This window comes from Sturnira hondurensis, unplaced genomic scaffold (genome assembly GCF_014824575.4).
Source record: "Sturnira hondurensis isolate 20B ecotype Veracruz unplaced genomic scaffold, ASM1482457v3 Scaffold0008860, whole genome shotgun sequence".
In the NCBI taxonomy this organism is placed as follows: Eukaryota; Metazoa; Chordata; class Mammalia; order Chiroptera; family Phyllostomidae; genus Sturnira; species Sturnira hondurensis.
In genome coordinates, this window is record NW_028081491.1 from 641,972 (window position 1) to 665,949 (window position 23,978).

Genomic DNA, 23,978 nt, shown 5'->3' on the forward strand with positions numbered 1-23,978 from the left:
CCGATGGGGAGCGGGAAGGGAGGAATAGGGAGGAAAAGGTACAGGGAAGAAAAAGCATAATTGGTAGGAATTAAATAGATGGGGAGAGGTCAAAAATGGTATAGGAAACAGAGAACTCAAAGAACTTACATGTACAACCCATGGACATGAACTAAGAGGGGGGAATGCTGGAGGGCTGGGGGGAGAAGGGCAAAATGGGGGTAAAGGGGAAAAAATTGGGAAAACTATAATAGCAAAATGAATAAAATAGTTTTAAAAAAAAGCTTGCAGGTTTGATCCTAGTCATGGAAGCCTACACGGGGCAGCCAATCAGTGTTTCTCTGTTATTCCATGTTTCTCTCTCTCCCTCACCCCATTCCTCTCTCTCTAAAAGCAATGAAAAGATGTTCTCAGGTGAGGACTTAAAAAAAAAAGCTACTATACCATCATGGGTAAAAAGATGTAAAACTCCTAATTCTCCTTACTCGAAAAGATAAAGAACTAGAGGCGCATGGATCACTAACTTCATGCCAGTCTCTGTAAGAAATCCCATTCTAAACTAACTTTGCAAGTTGGCTTTTGTCTCCCACTTCCCCTTACCAAAACTTTTTTTAAAGGGGGCTCATTAATCGTTGCTATTCCAAATGTACAAAAAAACTTAGAAAATAACCCCCAAACCAAATTTTAAGAGTTTATTGTTGTAAAATCTTGACTCTCTATTGAAGTCTCTACATCCCACTTTACATGTCACCCACTCTCTTACAACAATCCTGACAAGTAGACATGAGTATGTCTTACAGGCAGAGGGAACGAAGCACTGGGTAGGGTGTGGGGAGTTGGTGTTTAACGGGTACACCTGGGGAAGATGAAAAGGCTCTGGAGAAGGACAGAGATGATGGTTGGTTACACAACAATGTGAGTAGACTTAATGCCACTGAACTGTATATTTAAAAGTGGTTAAAGNTTTAAGAGTTTATTGTTGTAAAATCTTGACTCTCTACTGAAGTACCTACACAGAATTCTAAAACAATGACAAAAGAAAAGTAAGTTGTTAACCAGGAAGTTGGATAGGACCAGAAAAGAAAAAAACCTACCTAAAAACTGAGCCCTGGCTGGTATGTTTCAGTGGATTGAGTGCCACCCTGAGAACTGAAAGGTCACAGGTTCAATTCCCCATCGAGGCACATGCCTTGGTTGCAGGCCAGGCTCCCAGTTGGGGGCGTGCAAGAGGTGACCTATGGATGTTTCTCTCCCTCTCTTTCCCTCTCCCTTCCCTTCTCTCTTAAAATAAATAAGATCTTTTTTTAAAAACTGAGAGGAAATGAAGAAAAATATACAAGGAAAATAATGCCAACAGTCAAAATCAGGTCTACATTTACATAAAATCTAGATTAGATACAGACAAAATTACAAATTCATTTAAATTGTAATAGTGATTGAAACTGCCATAAAAATAGCCCTGTGTGTTCTGGTGTATTTTTTAATCCTTTTTACTTTACTGCACAAGTTTACCCCCAGCCCCAATTAAATATATTCTCAACTGTTTACTTCCCCTTATTATAAAATATTCCTTCTCGGCACAGGTTAGTGATACCAAAGAATCCTATACTCCACTTCAGAAGCTTTGTGACGCACTCACAAGCTAAAGGAAGGAAAATAACCTTTGAGCCAAGCATCCCACTTTACATACTTGTCACCCACTCTCTTACAACAATCCTGACAAGTAGACATGAGTATGTCTTACAGGCAGAGGGAACGAAGCACTGGGTAGGGTGTGGGGAGTTGGTGTTTAACGGGTACACCTGGGGAAGATGAAAAGGCTCTGGAGAAGGACAGAGATGATGGTTGGTTACACAACAATGTGAGTAGACTTAATGCCACTGAACTGTATATTTAAAAGTGGTTAAAGCCCTGGCTGGTGTAGCTCAGTGGATTGAGCACAGGCCTGCGAACCAGAGGATCGCAGTTCGATTCCCAGTCAGGGCACATGCCTGGGTTGCAGGCTGGTTCCCTGCAGGCCAACTCCCAGCAGGGGACGCTCGAAAGGCAACCATACATTGATGTTTCTCTCCCTCTCTCCTTCCCCTCTAAATAAATAAATAAAATCTTTTTAAAAAAAGTGGTTAAAATGGTATGTATTATGTATATATAGTTTTTTTAAAATGCTTCTTTATGAGGAGGGAAAAAATTAAACATGTGATTCTTTTGGAACTGGAACTGACTTTAAATGACAAGCAGTAAATTGCAGAAAAGAGCCAAGTGTGTCCAGACAGAGGCAGACTAATTTCCTAATAGTCTGTGTTCTAAGAGTTCACCTAAATTCATCATTTGGAGCCTAAAGGAATGCATCCCTACCACATTCTTCCCTAAGAACAGCGGTTGTGCCCCCAGACCATATGCAACAAGTGACGTGGCTGACCCCTACCACAGCTACACTGACAGTCACTCCCAGCACCATTTGTGACACTGCTTCTCTGTGAAAACATGGGTTCTGCCTTAGTGGGATAAAAATCCATGTTAGCTGGCTGTGACCAGAAACCACATTGCTGAAACTCTGGGTCTTTGTTTCTTTACCCATAAATTGAGAGAATCGAATTAGTCAGATAGTCTGTTAAGGTTATCAAGATCCTATAATTCTGTCCAATAAACATGTATAGGTGTTATAGGAATGAAAGGTGATAACCATCTTCACTACCAAATAAGCAAAAATCAAACATTAACTTATTATATTTAAGTCTGGAGACAGTGCTATGAGAAATGCTTTTATAGATCATTAGTGACAGAGTAAATTGATAGGTTACTAGGATAGTGATTTGTCACTATGTGTTGATACACAATTTTTGTTTAGTTTTACACTTCATGTATCCATCCAACCTGCACTGAAGTGCTTCTGGGCCCACGCTGGGATCCATGAGAAGGACTGCTTCGTGCCCCTAATTAGGACTCCCACCTCCAGAACTCCATCTGGGAAAGTCCCTACATATATAAAAAGCTGCTCACTGGGAATTCTTTATAAAGCAAACAACTGGAAGCTGAACAAAGGTCTAACACTAAGGAAATGATTACATTATAATACATTGAAACAATAGGTGATAATAAAATGCTCACCAAACATTGTTAATGACATGGAAAAGACTTCCACCATGTCAAATGGAAAAGAATATATAAAATACTTAGTGTATATGCATTATCATCTTAAGCTCTAAGTATTGGGTTGGCCAAAAAGTTCATTTAGTTTTTTTTCTCTAAAATGAAAGACATTTTCATTTTTACCAGTAATTTTATTGATTTGGATATTTGGAGTATGTCGGCTATCTCCTGCTATTGGCTTCTAGTGGGTAGAGGCCAGGAGTGCTGCTAAACATCTTTCAATGCCTAAGACAGCCGCACAGCAAAGAATTATTTTACCAAAATGTCAACAGTACCAAGACACTTTGCAAACTATTTTAGACACGTTTGATCAGTCACAGCACCTTCTCCATACAACTGCACAAATCTTTTTGTGTGTGTTTCACTTGCATTTTACTTTTCTTGAAATAATAAAGTATAATATGCCCAAATGTTGTACATTTTCTTCCATCTTCAATATTAAAATGGTTGCATAAAAATTCACCAATTTTGATTAAGATTTTTCTTAATGCATGGTGCTATGACAGCTGTCACAATATAATCTAACAAAATTGCTTCAAATGAAGTTACAGACAACTACTGTATTTTTCAGACTACAAGATGTACCACCCCCAAATTTCAGAGGAAAAAAGAGGGTGCATCTTATAGTCTGAATGTAGCTTACCTGGCTCACTGTGGGGGGTGTGATAAAGCGGGGTCACAGGTTATTAAATATTTTACCACATTTTTTGCTTTAAAATTTTTTTCCTATTTTCCTCCTCTAGAACCTAGGTGTGTCTTATGGTCCTAAAAATATGATAAGTACTCCTACAGCTATCACACAGAAAAAACTAAGTGAACTTTGGGGCCAACCCAATACACATCTATGTGTTAAAACAATTTTTTTTAAAAAAGAAGAAACTAAGCCAAGTATTAAAAGTAATCAACTTCCAGCCAAGATGGAGGCATAGGTGGAAACACTATATATACCTCCTCGCACAACCAAATTTAAGGACAACAAAGATTTAGAAACAAAAACACAACCAGAACAGACAGAAAACTGAACTCTACTGAAATCTGACAACAATGAACCATTCATCCATACCGGTAAGAGGGGTGGAGTTAGTGGCCAGCAGAGAGGTGTTAACAGCAGGAAGAGGCAATGGTTAGCAGAACCAGCTGCAGGGAGGAAACTAGCAAGACCAGTGAGACGCACAAGGCAGCTGGCTGACCGCAGACACACATCCACACACAGATAAACCAGGCAAAAAAAGGGCAGTGAGACAGACCGCACAACCCAGGGCCCTAGCGATGAGAAATAAAGCCTAAAAGCACCAAGGGACTGAGGTGCCAGGAGAGGCTCCCAGGCTCACAGAGAGTTTGTTGGAGAGACCCACAGGGTCCTAGAACATACACAAGCCCACCCACCCGGGAACCAGCACCAGAAGGGCCCAATTTGCTTGTGGGAAGCAGCAGAGGGGACTGAAATCCCAGAGAAAGCAGAGTGAACACCACTGCTCCCTCTCTGACCCCGCCCCCACATAACACCATCACAACCCAGCCACTAGGTTGCCCTGCCCTGGCTCAGCCCCTCATACGTAACAGGTGCAAACAGACCAAAACATTATGGCTCAAATAGAACAGATCAAAGCCCCAGAGCCAATACTTCTAAGTGACCAAGAGATAGCCAACCTGTCTCTCGACGCATAGTTCAAAACACTGATGATCAGGATGCTCACAGAACTGGTTGATTCTGGTTGCAAATTAGATGAAAAAATGAAGGCTACACTAAGTGAAATGAAGGAAAATGCACAGGGAACCAACAGTGATGGAAGGAAAACTGGGACTCAAAGCAATGGAGTGGACCAGAAAGAAGAAACAATCAAACAGAAAAGAATGAACAACTAAAAGAAAAAAATGAGGAGAGGCTTAGGAACCTCTAGGACATCTTTAAACGCTCCAACATCTGAATTATAGGGGTACCAGAAGGGGAAGAGGAACAGCAACAAGTGGAAAACTTATTTGAAACAAATAATAAAGGAGAACTTTCCCAATCTGGCAAAGGAAATAGACTTCCAGGGAGTCCAGGAAGCTCAGAGAGTCCCAAAGAAGGTGGACCCAAGGATGAACACACCAAGGCACATCGTAATTACATTAGCCAAGATTAAAATGAAGGAGAGAATTCTAGAAGCAGTGAGAGATAAGGGAACAGTCACCTACAAAGGAGTTCCCATCAGACTGTCAGCTGATTTCTCAAAAGAGACCTTACAGGCAAGGGGGGGGGTGCTGGAAAGAAGTATTCCAAGTCATGAAATCCAAAGACCTACATCCAAGATTGCTCTGTTCAGCAAAGCTTTCATTTAGAATGGAAGGGCAGATAAAGTGCTTCTCAGAGAAGGTCAAGTTCAAGGAGTTCATCATCACTAAGCCCTTATTACATGAAATGTGAAAGGGACTTATCTAAGAAAAAGAAGATAGAAAACATGAATAGAGAAAGGACAGCAAACTCACAGTTATTAACAAACACATTTAAAACGAAAGCAAACTAGGAGGACAGCTAGATCAGGAGCGGAGCCACAGATATGAAGAACGCATGCAGGGTTAGCAACAGGGAAGTGGGAGGAGGAGAAGGGGGGAGAAGGCACAGAGAATAAGTAGCATAGACAGTGGGGAGAAAATAGACGGGGAGGGCAAGAGTAGTGTGGGAAATATAGAATCTAAAGAACTTGTGACACATGGATATAAACTAAAGGCAGGGAATGTGGGTGGGAGGGGGTGTGCAGGGTGGAGGGGAATGAAGGGGGAAAATGGGACAACTGTAATGATATAATCAGTAAAATATATTTTTTAAAAAGTAATCATCTCAGATGGTAAGATAGGTGGTTTTAATTTTCTTTATAATTGTACATGTTTTCCAAATTGTCTGAAGAGACTATAAATTGCTTTTATTAAAGATCTTACGGACCTTTATTATAGAAAAGTACTTTTAAAGAAACTAAGGAAAGTATCTTTTCTGATGACACATGACTTACCAAAAAAATTCAAATTTCTGTGAAAGTAAAAATTCCTACATATTCCTAATATGATACAGGAGGACACAGGACATCGCTTCTGCAGTATTCCTGCCAAAATGCATAGGGTTGCTCCATGAGGAGACACCAGACAAACTCAATTCTGGGCTGTTCTATAAAACAGCTGGCGTCTATGCTTCAAAAAAAAAAAGTCCAATTCATGAAAGATAAAGGAAGACCACGGAGCTGCTCCCAGTTAAAGAAGACCAAATGCAATGCACATTCCTGGACTGGACCCTGAACCAAACTTTTTTTTCTTTTGCTGAAAGGACATTACTAGGACAACTGGTGAAATCGGAATAGGCTGTAGAGTATGTAATTTAGAGAATTAAATAGAACTGTATGGATGTTAATAAATTTGATAATTATACCATGTTTTTAGGAAATACATTTAAAGTATTTCAGATAAAGGGGCATTTCTGCACCTTACTCTCATCTCAAATGACAAAAAAGATATGTTCATGTGAGACAGAAGAGCGAATGTGTACGGGGAGAGGCTGAGAGGGAACGAAAAGGAGAGAGAATGGTATAATAAAGCAAATGTGGTAAAATGTTAACATTTGGGGAATCTGGATGAAGATATATGGGAATTCTTCGTATAATTCTTACAACTTTTTGTAAATCTGAAATCATTTTTAAAGAAAAAAGAAAAAAACACCTCCACACCCCATACCCCACACAATCCCTAGTCTTACACACGTGTATGATTTCACTTAAGAGGGGTCTTTTCATGTTAACATGTAAGGACCTATCTCATCCTTTTTAAAGACTCATAATTTTGCAACTAAAAAATAACTGGAAATATGGGCTTGTGTTTTTGAGCTATAATTTTCTTATTTCCACCGAATAAATTCCTAAAGTGAGAAAAAAACACACAAATGCTTCCTAAAAATTAAGCAGCTCGGATCCAGAAGGCTCTTTGTAAGCATGCAGACTGTGGCCATTACACAGTGGCCACAATTTTCTCTGAAGTAACCACCAAAAAAGGTAGAATTAGGCCTTTCTCTAACCCTCACCTCCAACGTGGTGGCAGATGCACCATACACTGATGTTCTGAGTGTGTAACTGCCAGGGAGCATGTCTGTAGAAGTCGCCATCCGCTCACACTGAGTTTTACAAAGCCATATTCTTTGGTTCTAACTTGTAGCCAGGATCGTAAATGGGGTTAGTAGTCAAGAAGTTGAGAGACTTGAGAACAAAGGCTCCCTGGAAATTACACTACACACTGCTCTAGTTTCCTCAAGCCTTTTTAAAAAAAAATTTAATCCTCTCCTGAGGATATGTTCACTGATTTTTAGAGAGAGAGGAAGGGAGAGAAAGATGAAAACTATTTTTTCGGTTGCCTCTTGTTTGTACCCCAACCAGGGATCGAACCACAACGTAGGTACGTACCTGAACCAGGGATTGAACCAGCAACCCTTTGGTATATGGGACAATGCCCCAACCAAATGAGCTATTTGATCAAGGCATCTTAAGCCTTTTTAAAATTTATTTACCTTTAAATGTGATTCACAGGTTGTTTTGATTTAGTCTAAACTCAGTACTACGTGGGTTTAATAATTAAACAAAAACTTCAGGCAGAAAGCATCCATCCTGTTACTGCCAAGCATAAGACACAAAGAACTGCTACTACTGTGTACAGGTGAGCACAGATGGTCTGCATGATGCCACTCAAGGGTGGTGTCAGACTGCACCAGCCCAAGACCATCTTCTGGGTCAGAGCACTTGCTAAAGTATGGGAGCCAGAAACTGGTGTTACACATCATGAGCTCTTCTTCAAATTTCATCATGATAGCCTACGGACCTGATTACAGAGCTAGCAATTTATTTAAATTCATCAGTGATCTACATTAACAATGCTAAATCAAAAACATAATTATATCCCTAGCCTAAACTTCAGAAGAAAATTTAACCGCTTGAACATACTCCTATGCAGTTTTTTTTTATGAGTACTTTTCATAGTTACCAATAAATAATTCATCATGAAATCACTGCCTGAACCAAGACTTAAGGTTGTTTAAGAGATATATGGAAGATCCTTCACATGGCATCTAAGGACATATGATTTGTTATTTAAATTGACAAGCAATACCCAGGGCCAGCACTACGAAAAAGTCACAAAGGCTAGTCATTGTCTGAAAACCATTCCGGTTCTCAATCCTCCTGGCCAAGATCTGTCTGCAGTACATACTTGTCATCTGTAAACTTCTCGGGTGTAGAGTCCACCTGCCTCTCAGTCTCGTAGGGTTGATAGTCCCTGTAGGATCTCCGCTCTGCTCTATCCTGCGTCACCTCTGTCCCCCGGCTATCACTCCATCCTTGCTGCTCTCCTCTTCTGGGAGTTCGCTTATGGCCTGCCAGTAAAACATCAAAGGGGAGGGGTGGAACACCAATGACAGCACGTTACTTACAGTTACTTTTACATTTCACTTTGCTAGAAACCAAGGACGTGGGAAAATCAGAAAATTTGGAAAAGCTGAGAGAAGAAAAGTTGATATTACTATAGTCCAGCATCAACTGCTTTTAAATAAAAGTTTTAAGTCATATAAATGTTTTAAGTTTCTATTGAATTACATGTTTTCCCTTATGTTCTAGAAAACATGATTAAGCATGATTAAACCATACCAACTTATTTCTAGTGACAGGTATATCACAACGTGTCTGTGACAGCTACAGATATAATTGCTAAACCAACTACATTTCACAAAAGCAGCTTTATCAAAACATGGTAGCTAAACTACATCTAAAAAAACTTTAGGATAAACACACTGTACTTTAAATTGCACTTTTAGAGTCCCAACTATAGTTTAGCATTAGCTACTAAGGCTTCATTTGGGTTTTAAATATAGCTTGTACCACTACTATCTCTTTTATTTAGAAAAAGATTTTCCTGCTATTTGATGATATTTATGTATTTATGACCATACTTCTGAAATATGAAGCCAAAGTTGTACTGCCCAAATCATACAAAGGCCAGTAAGCACCCAAAGAGACATCTCTCATCCATGGGGCCAAACACTCAGCTGGGACAGGGACGACCACTTCACTCCTCCCCTCCCTCCTCACTTTACTCCTTGCCCCTCCAGTTTGATGCCTTAAAAATGTTATGGCGATGTCTTATAAGCATCTAATACTGAAAAACTTTTTCCAATACTTAAATCATCTTCCAAAAATGTTAATCTTTTCTTTGTATATATTTTAAAAGTTTCCATCTCAAACATTATGTACAATGTTTATTCCAGTACCTTTGATTTTTCTATAAACTACCCTTCAATTGGTTATATGGCTATACAAATATTAAATGCATCTGAATTAATGAGTATTTTTGAAATCGGTTCCCACTCCTACTTAGATAAATGTGATTCTTAAGGAATGTCTTGGGTTGGCCAAAAAGTTCATTTGGCTTCTTCTCTAAGAGATCTCTAGTAGTGCTTTGTTGTCTTTAACTTCATTCAAAACAATGTTATTAGACTATATTGTGACAGCTGTCATATTAGAGTGCACCTAAAGAAACTGGTGAATTTTTGTACAGCCATTTTAATATTGAAGATGGAAGAAAATACACAACATTTTCAGTACATTATGCTGTATTATTTCAAGATAAAAACACAACTGGAACTCAAAAATAGATTTTTGCAGTGTATAGAAAAGGCGCTGTGACTGATGGGGCATGTCAAAAGAGGTTTGCAAAGCTTCACGCTGGAAATTTCTCCCTGGACGATGCTCCAAGGTCACATAGACCAGTTGAAGTTGAGAGCAATCAAATTGAGACACTATTAGAGAACAATCAATTATATCACATGAAGACAGATGACACACTCAAAATATAAAGTTATTGGTGAAAATGAAAAATGCCTTTTATTTTACGGAATAAATTAAATGGAATTTTTGTGCAACCCAATATTTATACATATTTTTCCATTTTCCCACTTAATATTTTTAATCTAAATTTTATAAACTGGGCACACGTATTAACACAGTCCCAATACTTTACTGATATCATTTTAAAGCAAAAAATCATGTGTGTGATACCACTAACATAAAATTCTACAAGTTACTTAACATAACTTTTTCAAATGTGAAAAGTTATATGACAGATCTAAGTTCAACCTCAAAGTTAATGTTCCATAACCTAGAAATGCTTAAATCCGGTTTACAGCTTGTACTGAAGTCACAATCCAACCTGTGACATGTCTGAACAGGGGACATGTGACAGAGCACCATGCTTTTACTGCGGAGACAAAACGGAGGCTGCCACTCGTGCCCAGTGGCACAGCAACACTGTGCCAGATCCAAGGGTATATACTTTCTAGCAGAGATAAGATTTGGAGGACTCATTTGAAACGTAAGATAGAAAATATTATGCAAATGAATTATTTAACAAGTTGAAAATGATAATAGACCATGACAAAACAGTCATAAGCAAACATGTCAACAGTAATAACACCTTTAAGTACTTTTCTCTCAATGTAAATGTTATTTTAATACAGCTTCAAATTTCCTATTTATAACTTGTAATGTTTTTTAAAATCTTAAAATCTACACTCAGTTACAAAATTACTTAGGAGCATATACCACCTTCTTCTTCCTCAAGGTTATTTTTGAGTTGTATCAGTTAAATTTGGAATTGATCATTCAAAACTTAAAGTGACATTTACTGCATACTTCATATTAAAACTTCTTCCAAAGTTTCTATGTATAAATTGAGCCCAATTCAACATGAGAGATGATAGGGGTACAGTTGTTTTCCCACAATTTAGTACTAAGAGATTAAGATCGCAACAGAACCTCATTTGTTTTTCTGTGCTGGATCAGCAGCTCCAAGTGGATAACCCAAACAATGAATTTCAGCAGTCCTTTCCAATAAAAGGCTGGCTCATACAGTTGTTCACTGATCTAAATCCAAGCCCATGAAGGGGCAGAATACAATAAAATTTGCAATGAGATTTCCTACAAAACAAGCTGACCTTTGACTCAAAAACAATAGTTCTGGAAAGCTAAGAAAAGTAAAGACGAAAAAACCTCTGAAGACTTCAAGAAAGAATTTACTGAGCAAGGCTCAAACAAGGATCAATGTACAGCTGACCCCTGAATTTGGGTCAACTGAAAAATCCACATATAAGTGGAACTGAGAAGTTCAAACCCGTGTTATTCAATGGTCAACTGTATATTGTTAAATAATGAAGGACATTTAAAACCTCCATGAAAAACCCTTATGATTTCCACATTCTTTTCAGATTAATAAATGTTTCCATTATATGTCAAACATGTTTTGACTATTTCTTGACAACACTAAGCATTCACTCACAATATGCTAACTACATTAAAATTTTTGAGTGCTAGAAAAGCACAGTCCATATCAATTAGGGCTGCAAAACCTCGAGTGAACATCTCTCTAACACTCATTACAGATAAGTTTAGTACAGCAGTCAAGTAAATAGGAATGAACGAGCTGTTGCTCCTGAAATAACACAAACTTGAAAACCAACTAGAATGACAATATTTCCACTCGTACTACAAAATTAATTAAAGATCTTTAATATAGATATCAAAAGCCAGTTCACTTGGCTCCTGAACAAGTGACAGAAAAAAAAGTTATCAATATAACAGATTATAATGCTAAGTGAAAGAAGCAAACTATAATCCGGTTTACATCGTTTAAATTTACAAAAAAAGAAACAGCTTTGTGCATTTGTCTATATATACAAGATGTTTACAGTAGGAAAAAGAAGAGATTTTCACTTCTTACAATTCTAACCTGCTTAAAATCTTTATAACAAAAATGCATGCCATTTTTAATTTTACAAAGGTTACAAAGTGATGTTAGCACTAAATGCAGTTTCACACTATTCTCAAGGATAAAATATACATTTTCATTTGTTAAAAAATAAAGGGAAAGGAAAAGCTTAGCCTTTCTCTATTCTTTTGTTACCATATTAAAATAAATTTAAGAGAAAAATAAAACAATACAAAATGCACATCACATCTCAAGTCTCACTCACTGTTTATACTCACAAACTTATGGCCTATAAAGGCGTCTTGAAATACCATTTTAAATAATTTTCAACATCTGTATTACAGTGACTTGATTTTCGTATTTTCAAGTGATATCGCTGGACTGTACTTTTCAAACATAAAGGTAAACATTACCTAGGTGCAGGAGTCAAAGCCCCAATACTTAAAACAGCTGTTTGCTTGGGGTTGGAATGTACAATTAATTTTTTTTATTTTTTTCAATTACAGTTGACATTCAGTATTATTTTAGGTTCAGGTGTACAGCATGGTGGTTAGATATCTATGTAACTTAGGAAGTGATCCCTCCCATAACTTTACTACCCACTTGGCAGACTATATTCCCTCTGCTGTACTTTCCATCCCCGTGACTGTTTTGTAACTGCCAGTTTGTGGGATGCACAACTGTTATCAAGCCAGGAACTAGCCAGTAAAGCTGAATTGAATATTGAATACACTGCCAAATACTGGCTGCAGTGATGGAGCTACACATCTCAATCTAAACACTCTCAGGCAAACCATAGGACTACTGCCTGCCATGTTTTAGGAAAATAGTAAACACAGGTGTAGTCTTGATGACTATACCACTGATGTAGTTCAGGTGAGAAACGAACTCTTCAGCACCCTCCCTCCCTATATGCAAATAGTAGTACACCAAGCCCTGCGCAGCAACTCTGACTAAACAGGGAGTGGGAAACTTTGAATATCCTTGTTGAGAGGTTAAAGAAAGCAGCCTGAGCTAATGACAAGTCACACATCCCATCAACACCACGAGCGGTACTGAAAAATAATGCCGGTTCAATACTGGAAATTACGTTAAGGGGATGGGTTGAAGGTTCCGGGGACCCCACGTCCACCCCTCCGCATTCTGCTCGCGCCGACGTCACATCTCACCCCAGCGGTCACCCAGGCCTTCACTCCATCACAGAGGCCCGCACGTCTCACTCTAGCGATTCTTCACACACCCTGGGCTTTCGCCACCACCGCCAGAGGCCGTGTGCACCCAGCCTCCCTAAAGTGGGGCTCCCCTCCCAGCATGCCCCTCTTTTTGCTTCCCGAGACGGATCTTGCAGAGAGGGTGGGCTGGAGGATGGAGAAGGTCCCTACTAGCTCTAGACTGGTGAGCCCCGGAGTAGCGACCCTAGTTTTTAACCCACACACCACCCCAGCAGTATCCCTTAACTTTGCCCAACTTGTCAAGGCTTTGTTTCTGGGTTTTGAGACCCCCTACTCCAAACCTGCAGCCCCCGCCCCCAGAAAGGACCGGGAAAGGTCGGAAGGGGCAAGACACCCGCCCCGCACCGTCCCTCTTTTCTAATCTTCTTCTGCCATAAGGACCCTCTGCTCACCCAACTATTCCCAAGCCCCCTCCCTTTTTTTGGATCAAGTTCTAGTGACCAGTCTCATACTGGGAGTACTGGGGCAGCTTTAGAACGGTGACCTACATGACCCCATTCCCCTCCCCCTTCTGCCCACTCGGAGGCGCCTAGGTACCCGCCGGGCACGCATACCAGGTGTCTGCGGGCCTCCTCCGGGGCTGTCTGGCTGCTGCGCGCCGGGAGCCGGAAGGCCTTTGCGTTCCTTCTGGGACTCCCGCCGGCCGCTGGCCGCGCCGGGTCTGTGGCCCGAGGCCCCGGCCGGGCTCCTACCACCGCGGTTGCTGGCCCCGGTCCCAACTGCCGCCACCTCTTCTCGCCTCTTGCGCTGCAGCTGCTGCTGGCGTCTGCGCTCGACCTCGCGCAGGATGTCGAAAGGGTCCGACTCGTCGTCCAGCAGTTGGTGGAAGCGGTTGGCTACGACGCAGCCGAAACTCTCTTGCATCGCGGCGTCTGCAGCCGCCGCGGCCACGGGGCTCCCCAGAGCGCCCTTCATGCTGCTGCGGCCACTGCGGACCGGCCGAGACCAGCCCACGCGAGCGAGTCTCAGCGAAGCTGGTGGCAAGGGCCCATCACGCACGCCTCTGCCGCCCTACCCGCCGGGTTAGCCTCTTGCCCGGCGTCAGCACCACGCTGCCACCACCTCTTGCCCACACGCCTCCAGAGAGCCAATCAGAGCCCGAGGATACGCCCCTTTTCCTAGCGGGCACCCTGAAAACCCAATCAGAGGCCGGTTGCTGCCGTGTCCGGCAATCTTATGCCCCACCTCTCCACTCAAAAGGAGGGGCCGGTTCCAAGAGGCGGAGCTACTGGGAGGGGCTCCAACTTTTGTAGTCTGTGCAGGTCAGTCTGTGTGGGTGGGTTGCAGCTCTTATTTATGTTTTCTCTGGGACTGGAGTCACATTCGTTATTGGCAACTCTTCTCTGAAGCTTATGTATTCATTTTTCCATTGAACAACTATATATTGAACACTTACAATCAGCCAGGCATTGTGTTGTAGGAAATAGAAGCTCCGTGTTTTCATGGATCTTGTAGTACGAAGAAAAATGTCCTGAAGGAAAGGCACGGACTTCTTTATGAGATAGCAAAGGAATCTGAAGTTTTCCCTAGGAAGTGCTGATTAAGCAGAGATCCGAAAGATGGCAACGAACAGAAGCAAGGGTAGGTGCAGAAATCTTTAAGGTGGGGTGAGCACAGCCCATTCACAAACTCAGGAAGACCTGTGACCTGGGTTGCAAAGAGTCCAGGGAAGACTTTATTTGCTCTCTATTCTAAGAGCAGTAGGAAGCAAATTTTAAACATGAGCATATGTTTGAAAAGGCTACTCTGGCTGCAACTTGAAGGACTTGGAGGGAGTTCAACTAAGCAGAAGATTGTTGCAGAGCTCCAGGAAAGAACTGATGATAGTGACTTGGGCTAGAATGATGGCAGTGTAGGTAAAGAGAGTAGTAGATTCAAGAGCTATTTTGCAGGTTTTATCAATAAGTCTTGGTGATACATAGATATGGTTGAGGAGGAGCAAGAGGGGGTATGATGACCTGTTTTTCTCTCTGGTACAGCTGGAATGGTGGTGCTACTCACAAAGAATTAGAGCACTGGGAGAGAACACTTTGATGAGGATCGTAAGTTCAGCCTTGGACAAGTTGAAGTTTGGGGTTTTGTTTGTTTTTCTTTGGAGACATTCAGTTGAGGCCTGTAGCTCAGAGAACACAAAAAGCTGGACTTCTTCCAGCAACTCTTGCCTAGGCCCCAGGGCAGACACTCTTGGCTGCCCATCCTACAGCTCTTTCTTTCCTCTTACATTTCCCCAGAACCTGTATTTTGTTAGGGTATAGGTGGCTGTATGCCCCAGGGGAAGTTGGGCCCTCTTTCAGCCTCCAAATTGATTAATCTTAAATCATGTATTGTATTTCTATTCCCTTGCTAATGATTAGTGTAGGAATAGGCTTGTGATGCGAATCTGGCAGAATAGGTCCAAGGGGAAGTATTCTGGAGGATACCTGGGAGCATTTTTCTTATACCTAAAAAGGGATTGGGAGGGCATCTGCCATCTTCCCACTTCTGTTCTTTGAGAAGAGTACATGATGCCTTGAGTAGTCATTCCCTATTGTGACTATGAGGATGGCAGACCAAAGGCATGGAGAAAACCTAGTTCCTGATATTGAGTTGCTAACTTACTTTGCTCAGGAATCTTCCTATTCAGATTTATTATTATATAAAATGATAAATGCCATTATTGTTTAAGGTACTCTTTATTTTATTTTATTTTTTAAAAAATTTTATTGCCCTGGCTGGTGTAGCTCAGAGGATTGAGCGCGGGCCTGCAACCCAGGCATGTGCCCTAGACCCGGAATCCACCCAGCAACCCTTTGATTTGCAAGCTGGCACTCAATCCACTAAGCCACACCAGCCAGGACTAAGCTACTCTTAGTTGTACTTGTTTCTTGCATCCAGAAGAATCCTGTTAGAGCATCTGGCTCAGGTGCATCATTGCCCTTTTTTACTTTTCCTTTAGTAGCAAGTGGAAAAGGAACCCTTAATCCTAACTGCTGCCAGGTCTGTGTTTTACTCACTTATTTAATTTTCTGTCATTCCTCAGGAGGACAAGGATGATATCTGACCTTTTCATTGCAATTTATATACCCAGTGCTTAGCATTCTATGTGGTTGTACAATAGATTCTCGAAATTTGTTGAATGTCTGAAAATGTTGAGATATTTTGGTCGTCTCCTTAGTCAGCATAAGTTTATGATTAAAAGACTGTAATGTTTTTACCTAAAGAATTGAGAGCGGGTACTCAAACAAAAACTTGTGCCCAAATGTTTATAGCAGCACTACTCACAGCAGCCAAAAAATGAAAACAATCCAAACGTACATCAACTAATGAACACATGAACAAAATTTGGTACAATGGATAAATATTTGGCTGCAAAAAGGAATCAGTTACTGATGCTTGCTACAATATGGTTGAATCATGAAACCATTATGCTAAGTGAAAGAAGCAAGACATAGATATCATATGATGTCATTTATATGAAATGCCCATAGTTTGCAAATCCATAGAGGCAGAAAGCAGATCAGCAGTTAGCAGGGGTTCTGAGGAAAGGGTATGGGGAGTCACTGTGTAATGGGCATGAGGTAGTGTGTTGGGGTGGAGAAAACTTCCAGAAACTATATCGTGATGATGGTTATACAAAATGTGAATGTACTACATACCACTGAATTGCACACTTTAAAGCGGTTATGGTACGGGAGCAAATTCCAGAAACTCAGTTATTCTCACCTACACAGTAAAAAATTACAGATCGACAAATCTATTAGTGTGCAAGCAGGGTTTATTGGTGATTTGTCATGGAAAACAGGGGCCTAGATCTTCCTAGGTGAGAGGCAAAAGGCATAGGCAAAGCAGGGTAATGGCAGCGAAAGCTAAGGATGGCCAAAGGCCAGGGTTGCAAGTGCAAGGATGGCCAAAGGCTGGGTGGCCTGAGGCCAGGCAGCCAGAAAGCCAAGAGAGTCCTTTGTTTTGAGGACTTACATAGTTGGCAGGATGGAGTGGAGAAGTACACATTGATTGGCAGGTTTCGGGGAGAGAGGGAGGGGGAAAGACATGAGTACCCAAACTTAGGTATATGTGGGGGGGTCTGTTAGCCCAAATCCTTATCTTGCTCCAGAACCTCTTTGTTCATATTGTTATAAAATAGGTACATGACAAGAGGCAGTTGATTAAAGTTGAGGCAGCTACCCAGTTATTTGTGAAAGCATTAGGGACTCCCTTGTAAAACAGATAGTGACCAGAGGTAGGCAATTAACCAGAGTTGTTTTATGGGCTTTGGCACTCTGTATCTCCTACCATCTTCCAGACCTTAGGATGAATACACAGTTTCAAAGGCTTTCTTTCCCAGATAGTAGAGACGATTCATAGAATTTCAAGGACTGCCCTCCTCCCGTGTTAGCGTGGTATTTTCTGTGATATTGGAACACCTGGCAATATTATTGGACCAGGTTCAGAGCTGCTGAGTTAGTGGGTGAGACGTGTTTCCCTCCTCTTTCCTGCCTTGATTTTGCTATCCTGTCCAACAGTTAAAATAATATTTTATGTATATTTTACCACATTTAAAAAAAACAGCCCTGGCTGGTGTGGCTCAGTGAATTGAGTGCCAGCCTGCAAACCAGAGGCTTGAGGGTTTGATTCCCAGTGAGGGCACATGCCTGTGTTGCAGGCCAGGACCCTAGGAGGGGGCGTGCAAGAGTCAACCACACACTGATATTTCTCTCTCTAAAAATAAATAAATAAAATATTTTTAAAAATAAAATAAAAAACATGTATTTTGGAGTTAGACCATGATTTAAATCCTGGCTTGGCCACTAACTTTGTGACCTTGGTCATGTTCCTCTTTTTTTTTCAATTTTCCAATCATCTATCTCTCTTTTTTAAAGATTTTATTTATTTATCTTAAGAGGGGAAGGGAAGGAGAGAGGGAGAGAAATATCAATGTATGGTTGCTTCTTGTGTGTCCCCTGCTGGGAACTGACCTGCAACCCAGGCATGTGCCCTGACTGGGAATCGAACCACGGTTGTTTGGTTCGCAATGTTCCTCATTTGTGTGGCCTGTTTTCTCTTCTGTAAAATGAAGACAATAATGGTACCTACTTCAGAGGGTTATTGTGAGGATAAGGCCAGATAATGTGTACAAAGTGTTCAAAACCATGCCTGGTACGGAGTATAAGCCCTCAGTCGAAGTTACGATCAACATTACTACTCTCGTCATCATCATTTTGAATCAGTCCTGAGAGTAGAGAGAGTTAGAACAATGCCTCACTGTTATGAAGTGAATGAAATTTCCAAAGATTCTTCATGCCACAGAATCACCATATGCACCAGAGACCACACTTTGAGAAGCAATTCTGCAAGCCAAAGTTGTCTCCGGCATTTTTAAGCTGCCCTCACGAAACCACACCACCAGAGAATCATAACCACTTGAGAGAAGGGCCTGTCATCTTCCTACTGGACATTCAAAGACATCCCATTCCCCCGTTCTCCTTCTATCATTTCTGAGATAGCCAACCACAGCAAGTTCTTAAGGCACGCCCTGTGAGCACTCTATTCTAATTCCCAAATCATAACTGCCTAAAACAGTTATCGGTAAACTAATACTAGTTGCTTCAGGGTTAAGAATGCTTTTAGCCCTGGCCTGTGTGGCCTACTTGGTGGAGTATCGTTGGCAGTAAACCTAAAGGTTGTGGGTTTGATTCCCAGTCAGGGTGCATGCTTGGGTTCACGGTTCAGTCCTGGTTGGGAAGCATCTGAGAGACAACTGATTTATGTTTCTCACGTTGATGTTTCTCTCCCTCTCTCCATCCCTTCCCCTCTCTCTAAAAACCAATACAGAAATTAAAAAGATATATACCTTTAAAAACACTGAAATAGAGATGAGTAACCTCTAGCTGGTATTAGCTCCTACGGAGCTATTCATTGATGTAGAACTTACTGATTGTAACTTATTAAGCAGCCTCACATTTTTTCCTGACCATTTTTCTGAGAGATTGCATTCATGAGTGTATTCCTGAAGTACAACTTCACACATTAGCACAAGTTACTTGCAACATTATATTTAATGTGGTCAGTTGAATAGACTAAACTTTCTAATAATTCCAAGGCATAAAAACTATGTCTAGTAATTATGATATCAAACAGAAAAAAATCAAAACCACACACACACACACACACACACACACATCCATATAGTTTAGATAATAAGACATACCAAAAAAAACCAGTGAGGTGTGGATGCTGAATAATCCCACTATCCCTTCCACAGCCACTTTTTACTGGTACCAGTGGAAATGCAGTGAAGTTTAACTACATACAAAATGTAAATTATTTTTGGTTATTTAATATATGAATTCCATTAGGAATAATAAAATATACTGACACCTTCAAGATTGATTTAAATACACAGAGAAATCAGTTCAAAATTAAAAAAGCATTTAGCTTTATTACTTTTAATTACATTCAGGGACCAACAACTGGGTGAGGGCCAAGGAGGATGGGCCTATAGGCTGTGAAAGGTGGTTTTGTCAATCACCAGAGTGATTCCACATAACTCTGTTCTACAACTGGATTACTACTATCTCTTCACTTATTTTGTCTCTTCTATAAAATTAGGATGATTATAATCAGTCCTGTGCTCATATTTTGATGGGAAGATAAAACCAAAGAAGTAAATTTTAAAAGGTAAAAATATTTATTTTTGTTGTTTCTTCTTGCATAATATACACAAAAATTTTTTTTCTTAACTCTGAGAGAATTTCTTCTGCCCTTTATGCCAGCTGAGTCTATTGTGATAACACCAGTGAAACTGAGTTTCTGATTTAATTGTTACAAGGTTGATAAATGAGTTCAAATTCAGTTTCTCACAGCAAATGAATAAAGCAAGTGCATAGTCTCAAAGTTAGGGGTTGTAGAACCACAAACCATTAACAACCAAGATGCTATAAGAGAACTTCTAGCAAGCCAGAATCTACTTATGACCAGACGTTTTAAATCTGGAAAGGATCTGTACCCAACCTACTAATATTTGTGTTCTCCTTGGTGTCACTGAGGTTTTTTCCAGGCCACTTTCTGGTGGCAACTTGATCCTCAGAGCACTGAGCAAATAGAACCGTTTTTTTACTCACTTGAAGTTAAAATTTTGAAGTTAAATTTTTTCCTACTATTAAAATTTTGAGATTGGTTATAACTTTACTGCATCAAGGCTGAATTAAATAATTTAGAATTCAGAACATTTGAGTTCTACATTTTTCTGGGTCCTTCCAGTTGTGAGCCCAGGAAACCCATCTGGAATAAGTGAAACAAAGGACTTTGGGGGTAAACTATTTTAGGACCTGATTGGCTCTGTTACTGCCGTTCTCTCTGCTTTATTTTCTTCTGTATTGGCTCCCCTTTAACAAGTTCCTCTCCACACGTGGCCCCGGCTGGCACTGCAGCGTGTGAAGGTTTAGAGCTGTTAACCCAGCCAGAGAAGAAAGGGGACTTGAACGTCAACATCAGCATCATTGTCACTGAATTGAACTAATTGCTGTAACAAGGGGTATTTATATTGATTACTTTTACTGAACAAAAGGCCTATATTGTCTGCATTTATTTTCTTTTTAGTAATTGAAAAATGCCTCAAACTTCTCGGTTTGAAAACTAAAGCTATTACCTAATTAGCCTTTTTAAAAATTTTAATCTTTATTGCATATTTTTCCATGACCACTCAGTCCCCTTATATCACCCCTCAGCAATCATCACACTGTTGTCTACCTCCACGAGTTCTTTTTCCTGTTTGCTCAATCCCTCCACCCTCTCACCTCCCCCTGGACTTTCTGTCATCTGCTCTCCATCTATGAGTTTGTCCCCATTCTCCTTGTTAGTTCAGTTTGTTCATTAGCTTCCATGTATGAGTGATATCATATGGTATTTATCTTCCTTTAATTTGCTTACTTCACGTAGCAAAATGTTCTTCAGGTCCGTCCATACTGTTGCAAATGATAAAATTTTCTTCTTTTACAGCCGAGTAGTGTAAATATCCCATATTTATTTTATCCTCTCATGTACTGATGGACACTTGTGCTGTTTCCATATCCTGGAGATTGTAAATAACACTGCAATGAACATAGGGGTGCTTATGCTTTTTCAGTGTTTTGAGTTCCTTTGGATATATTCCCAGAGTGGGATGGCTGGGTGAAAAGGCAGATCCATTTTTAATTTTTTGAGATATCTCCATACTGCTTTCCATAGTGGCTGCACCAATCAGCATTCCCACCAACAGTGCAAAAGATTTCCCCTTTCTCCACATCCTCGCCAGCACTTGTTTGCGGATCTATTGATGATAGCCATTCTGACAGGTGTGAGATATTTTATTGTGATTCTAATTTACATTTCTCTGATGATTGGTGATGTTCAGCATCTTTTCATATGTCTATTGACTATCTATATGTCCTTTTTGGAGAAGTGTGTGTTCAGGTCCTTTGCCCATTTTTTAATTGGGCTGTTTGATTTTTGCTGTCGAGTTTTATAAGTTCTTCATAAATTTTGAATATTAACCCATTATCAGATATATATTTTTTCCAATTTTTTAAATATATTTTATTGATTATACCATTACAGTTGTTCAATTCCCCCCTTCAATCCCTTCCACCCGCACCTTCCCTCCCCCACCATTCTGCCCCCCTTAGTTTATAACCACGTGTCTCAAGTTCTTTGGATTCTATATTTCCCCCACTATTCTCGCCCTCCCCCCTATCTATTTTCTACCTACCATCTATGCTATTTTCTGTGCCTTCTCCCCCCTTCTCCCCCTCCCACCCCCCTGTTGCTAACCCTCCATGTGTTCTTCATTTCTATGGTTCCACTCCTGATCTAGCTGTCCTCTTGGTTTGCTTTTGTTTTAGGTGTGGTTGTTAATAGCTGTGTGTTTGCTGTCCTTTCACTGTTCATATTTTTCATCTTCTTTTTCTTAGATAAGTCCCTTTAGCATTTCATATAATAAGGGCTTGGTGATGATGAACTCCTTGAACTTGACCTTATCTGAGAAGCACTTTATCTGTCCTTCCATTCTAAATGAAAGTTTTGCTGGATAAAGCAATCTTGGCTGTAGGTCTTTGGATTTCATGACTTGGAATACTTCTTTCCAGCCCCTTCTTGCCTGTAAGGTCTCTTTTGAGAAATCCGCTGACAGTCTGATGGGTACTCCTTTGTAGGTGACTGTCCCCTTATCCCTTGATGCTTCTAGGATTCTCTCCTTCATTTTGGTCTTGGCTAATGTAATTATGATGTGCCTTGGTGTGTTCCTTCTTGGGTCCAACTTCTTTGGCACTCTCTGAGCTTCCTGGATTTCCTGGAAGTCTATTTCCTTTGCCAGACTGGGGAAGTTCTCCTTTATTATTTGTTCAAATATGTTTTCCACTCGTGGCTGTTTCTTTCCCCCTTCTGGTACCCCTATAATTCGGATGTTGGAACGTTTAAAGATGTCCTGGAGGTTCCTAAGCCTCTCCTCATTTTTTTGAATTCTCATTTCTTCATTCCTTTCTGGTGGGATGTTTTGTTCTTCCTTCTGGTCCATTCCATTGATTTGAGTCCCCGTTTCCTTTCCATCACTATTGGTTTCCTGTGCATCTCCCTTCATTTCAATTAGTTTAGCCTTCATATATTCCTCTAATTTGTGACTTTGTTCCTCTAATTTGTGACTATAATCTACCAGTTCTGTGAGCATCCTGATAAATAGTGTCCTGAATTGTGCTTCTGAGAGGCTGGCAATTTCTTGGTCGCTGAGAGTTATTGGCTCTTGGACTTTGAGTTCTTCTTGTGCCATCTTTCGGGTTGTTCGTGCCTGTTCCATAGCAGGATCAGAGCCCTAAAATGTTCACTAGAACAGGGCAACTAAGTCGCTGGGTTGTGACGTTGTATGTGGGGGCGGGGTCAAAGAGCGACAATGGCTCTCACCGGTATTGCAGGGCAACTAAGTCGCTGGGTTGTGACGCTGTATGTGGGGGCGGGGTCCAAGAGGGACTCTGGCGTCCCATCTGCCGCCTGCCGCCACGGCCCGCAGTTGCTGCCGTCACCGGGCCCAGGTGTTTTGTCCCACTGCACGCGAGTGTGCCACCGCCGTCAGCCCTCGCCCCCTGGGGCCTGCGTGGTCTGTCTCACTGTGCGCGAATATGCGCCTGCGGTCTGCCCCGCACCCCAACTGGTTCCCGTCTGCCTGCGCGCCTGGGTCGGGGGCCCTGTCCTGCCCGACCCTGCTCGCTGCTGGCTCTGCCCCTCTTACCGTCCCCATTGAACGGTTAGATGTAGTCGGACTTCCGTATAATTCAATTTTCTGTCCTTTGGTTGTGTCTTTGTTTCTCCAAACCTTTGTTTTATTCAAACTTGGTTGTGGGAGAAGGCACAGTGTTTCCACCTATGCCTCCATCTTGGCGGAAGTCCCCCAGTTTTTTATTTAATTATTTTTCAAGTACACTTTTCTGTCTATTACTCCCATCCCACCCCCCCCCCCGTGCTCCCCGCCTCCCTCCCATTTCCACCCTTCTCAGTTGTTGTCCATGTATCCTTTATATATGTTCCTCTAAATCCCTCCCCTATTTCCCCTGAAATTCCCTTCCCTCTCCCTTCTGGTCACTGTCAGCCTGCTCTCTATTTCACTGTCTTTGGGTATATTTTGCTTGCTTGTTTGTTTTGTTGTTTAGCTTCCTCTTAAAGGTGAGATCATATGGTATTTGTCCTTCAACACCTGGCTTATTTCACTCAGCATAATGCTTTCCAGTACCATCCATGATGTTGCAAAAGGTAGGAGCTCCTTCTTTCTTTCTGTAGCATAAAATTCCATTGTGTATATGTACCATAGTTTTTTGATCCATTCATTTACTGATGGGCACCTAGGTTGCTTCC

At 41.0% G+C, this 23,978-nt stretch overlaps 1 protein-coding gene across 1 annotated transcript in view; it reads right to left on the minus strand.

Moving 5' to 3' along the window:
* The window catches only part of HABP4 (hyaluronan binding protein 4), a 43,313-nt gene extending 29,122 nt beyond the window's left edge, over positions 1–14,191 (minus strand). The window contains exons 1-2 of the mRNA XM_037056192.1: positions 13,682–14,191; positions 8,350–8,512 (exon numbers count right to left, since the gene is read on the minus strand). Coding sequence (XP_036912087.1) covers positions 8,350–8,512; positions 13,682–14,042 — 524 coding nt within the window. The 5' untranslated portion in view covers positions 14,043–14,191. The remainder of the gene's footprint in view (positions 1–8,349; positions 8,513–13,681) is intronic.
* Between the last annotated feature and the right edge of the window lie 9,787 nt (positions 14,192–23,978).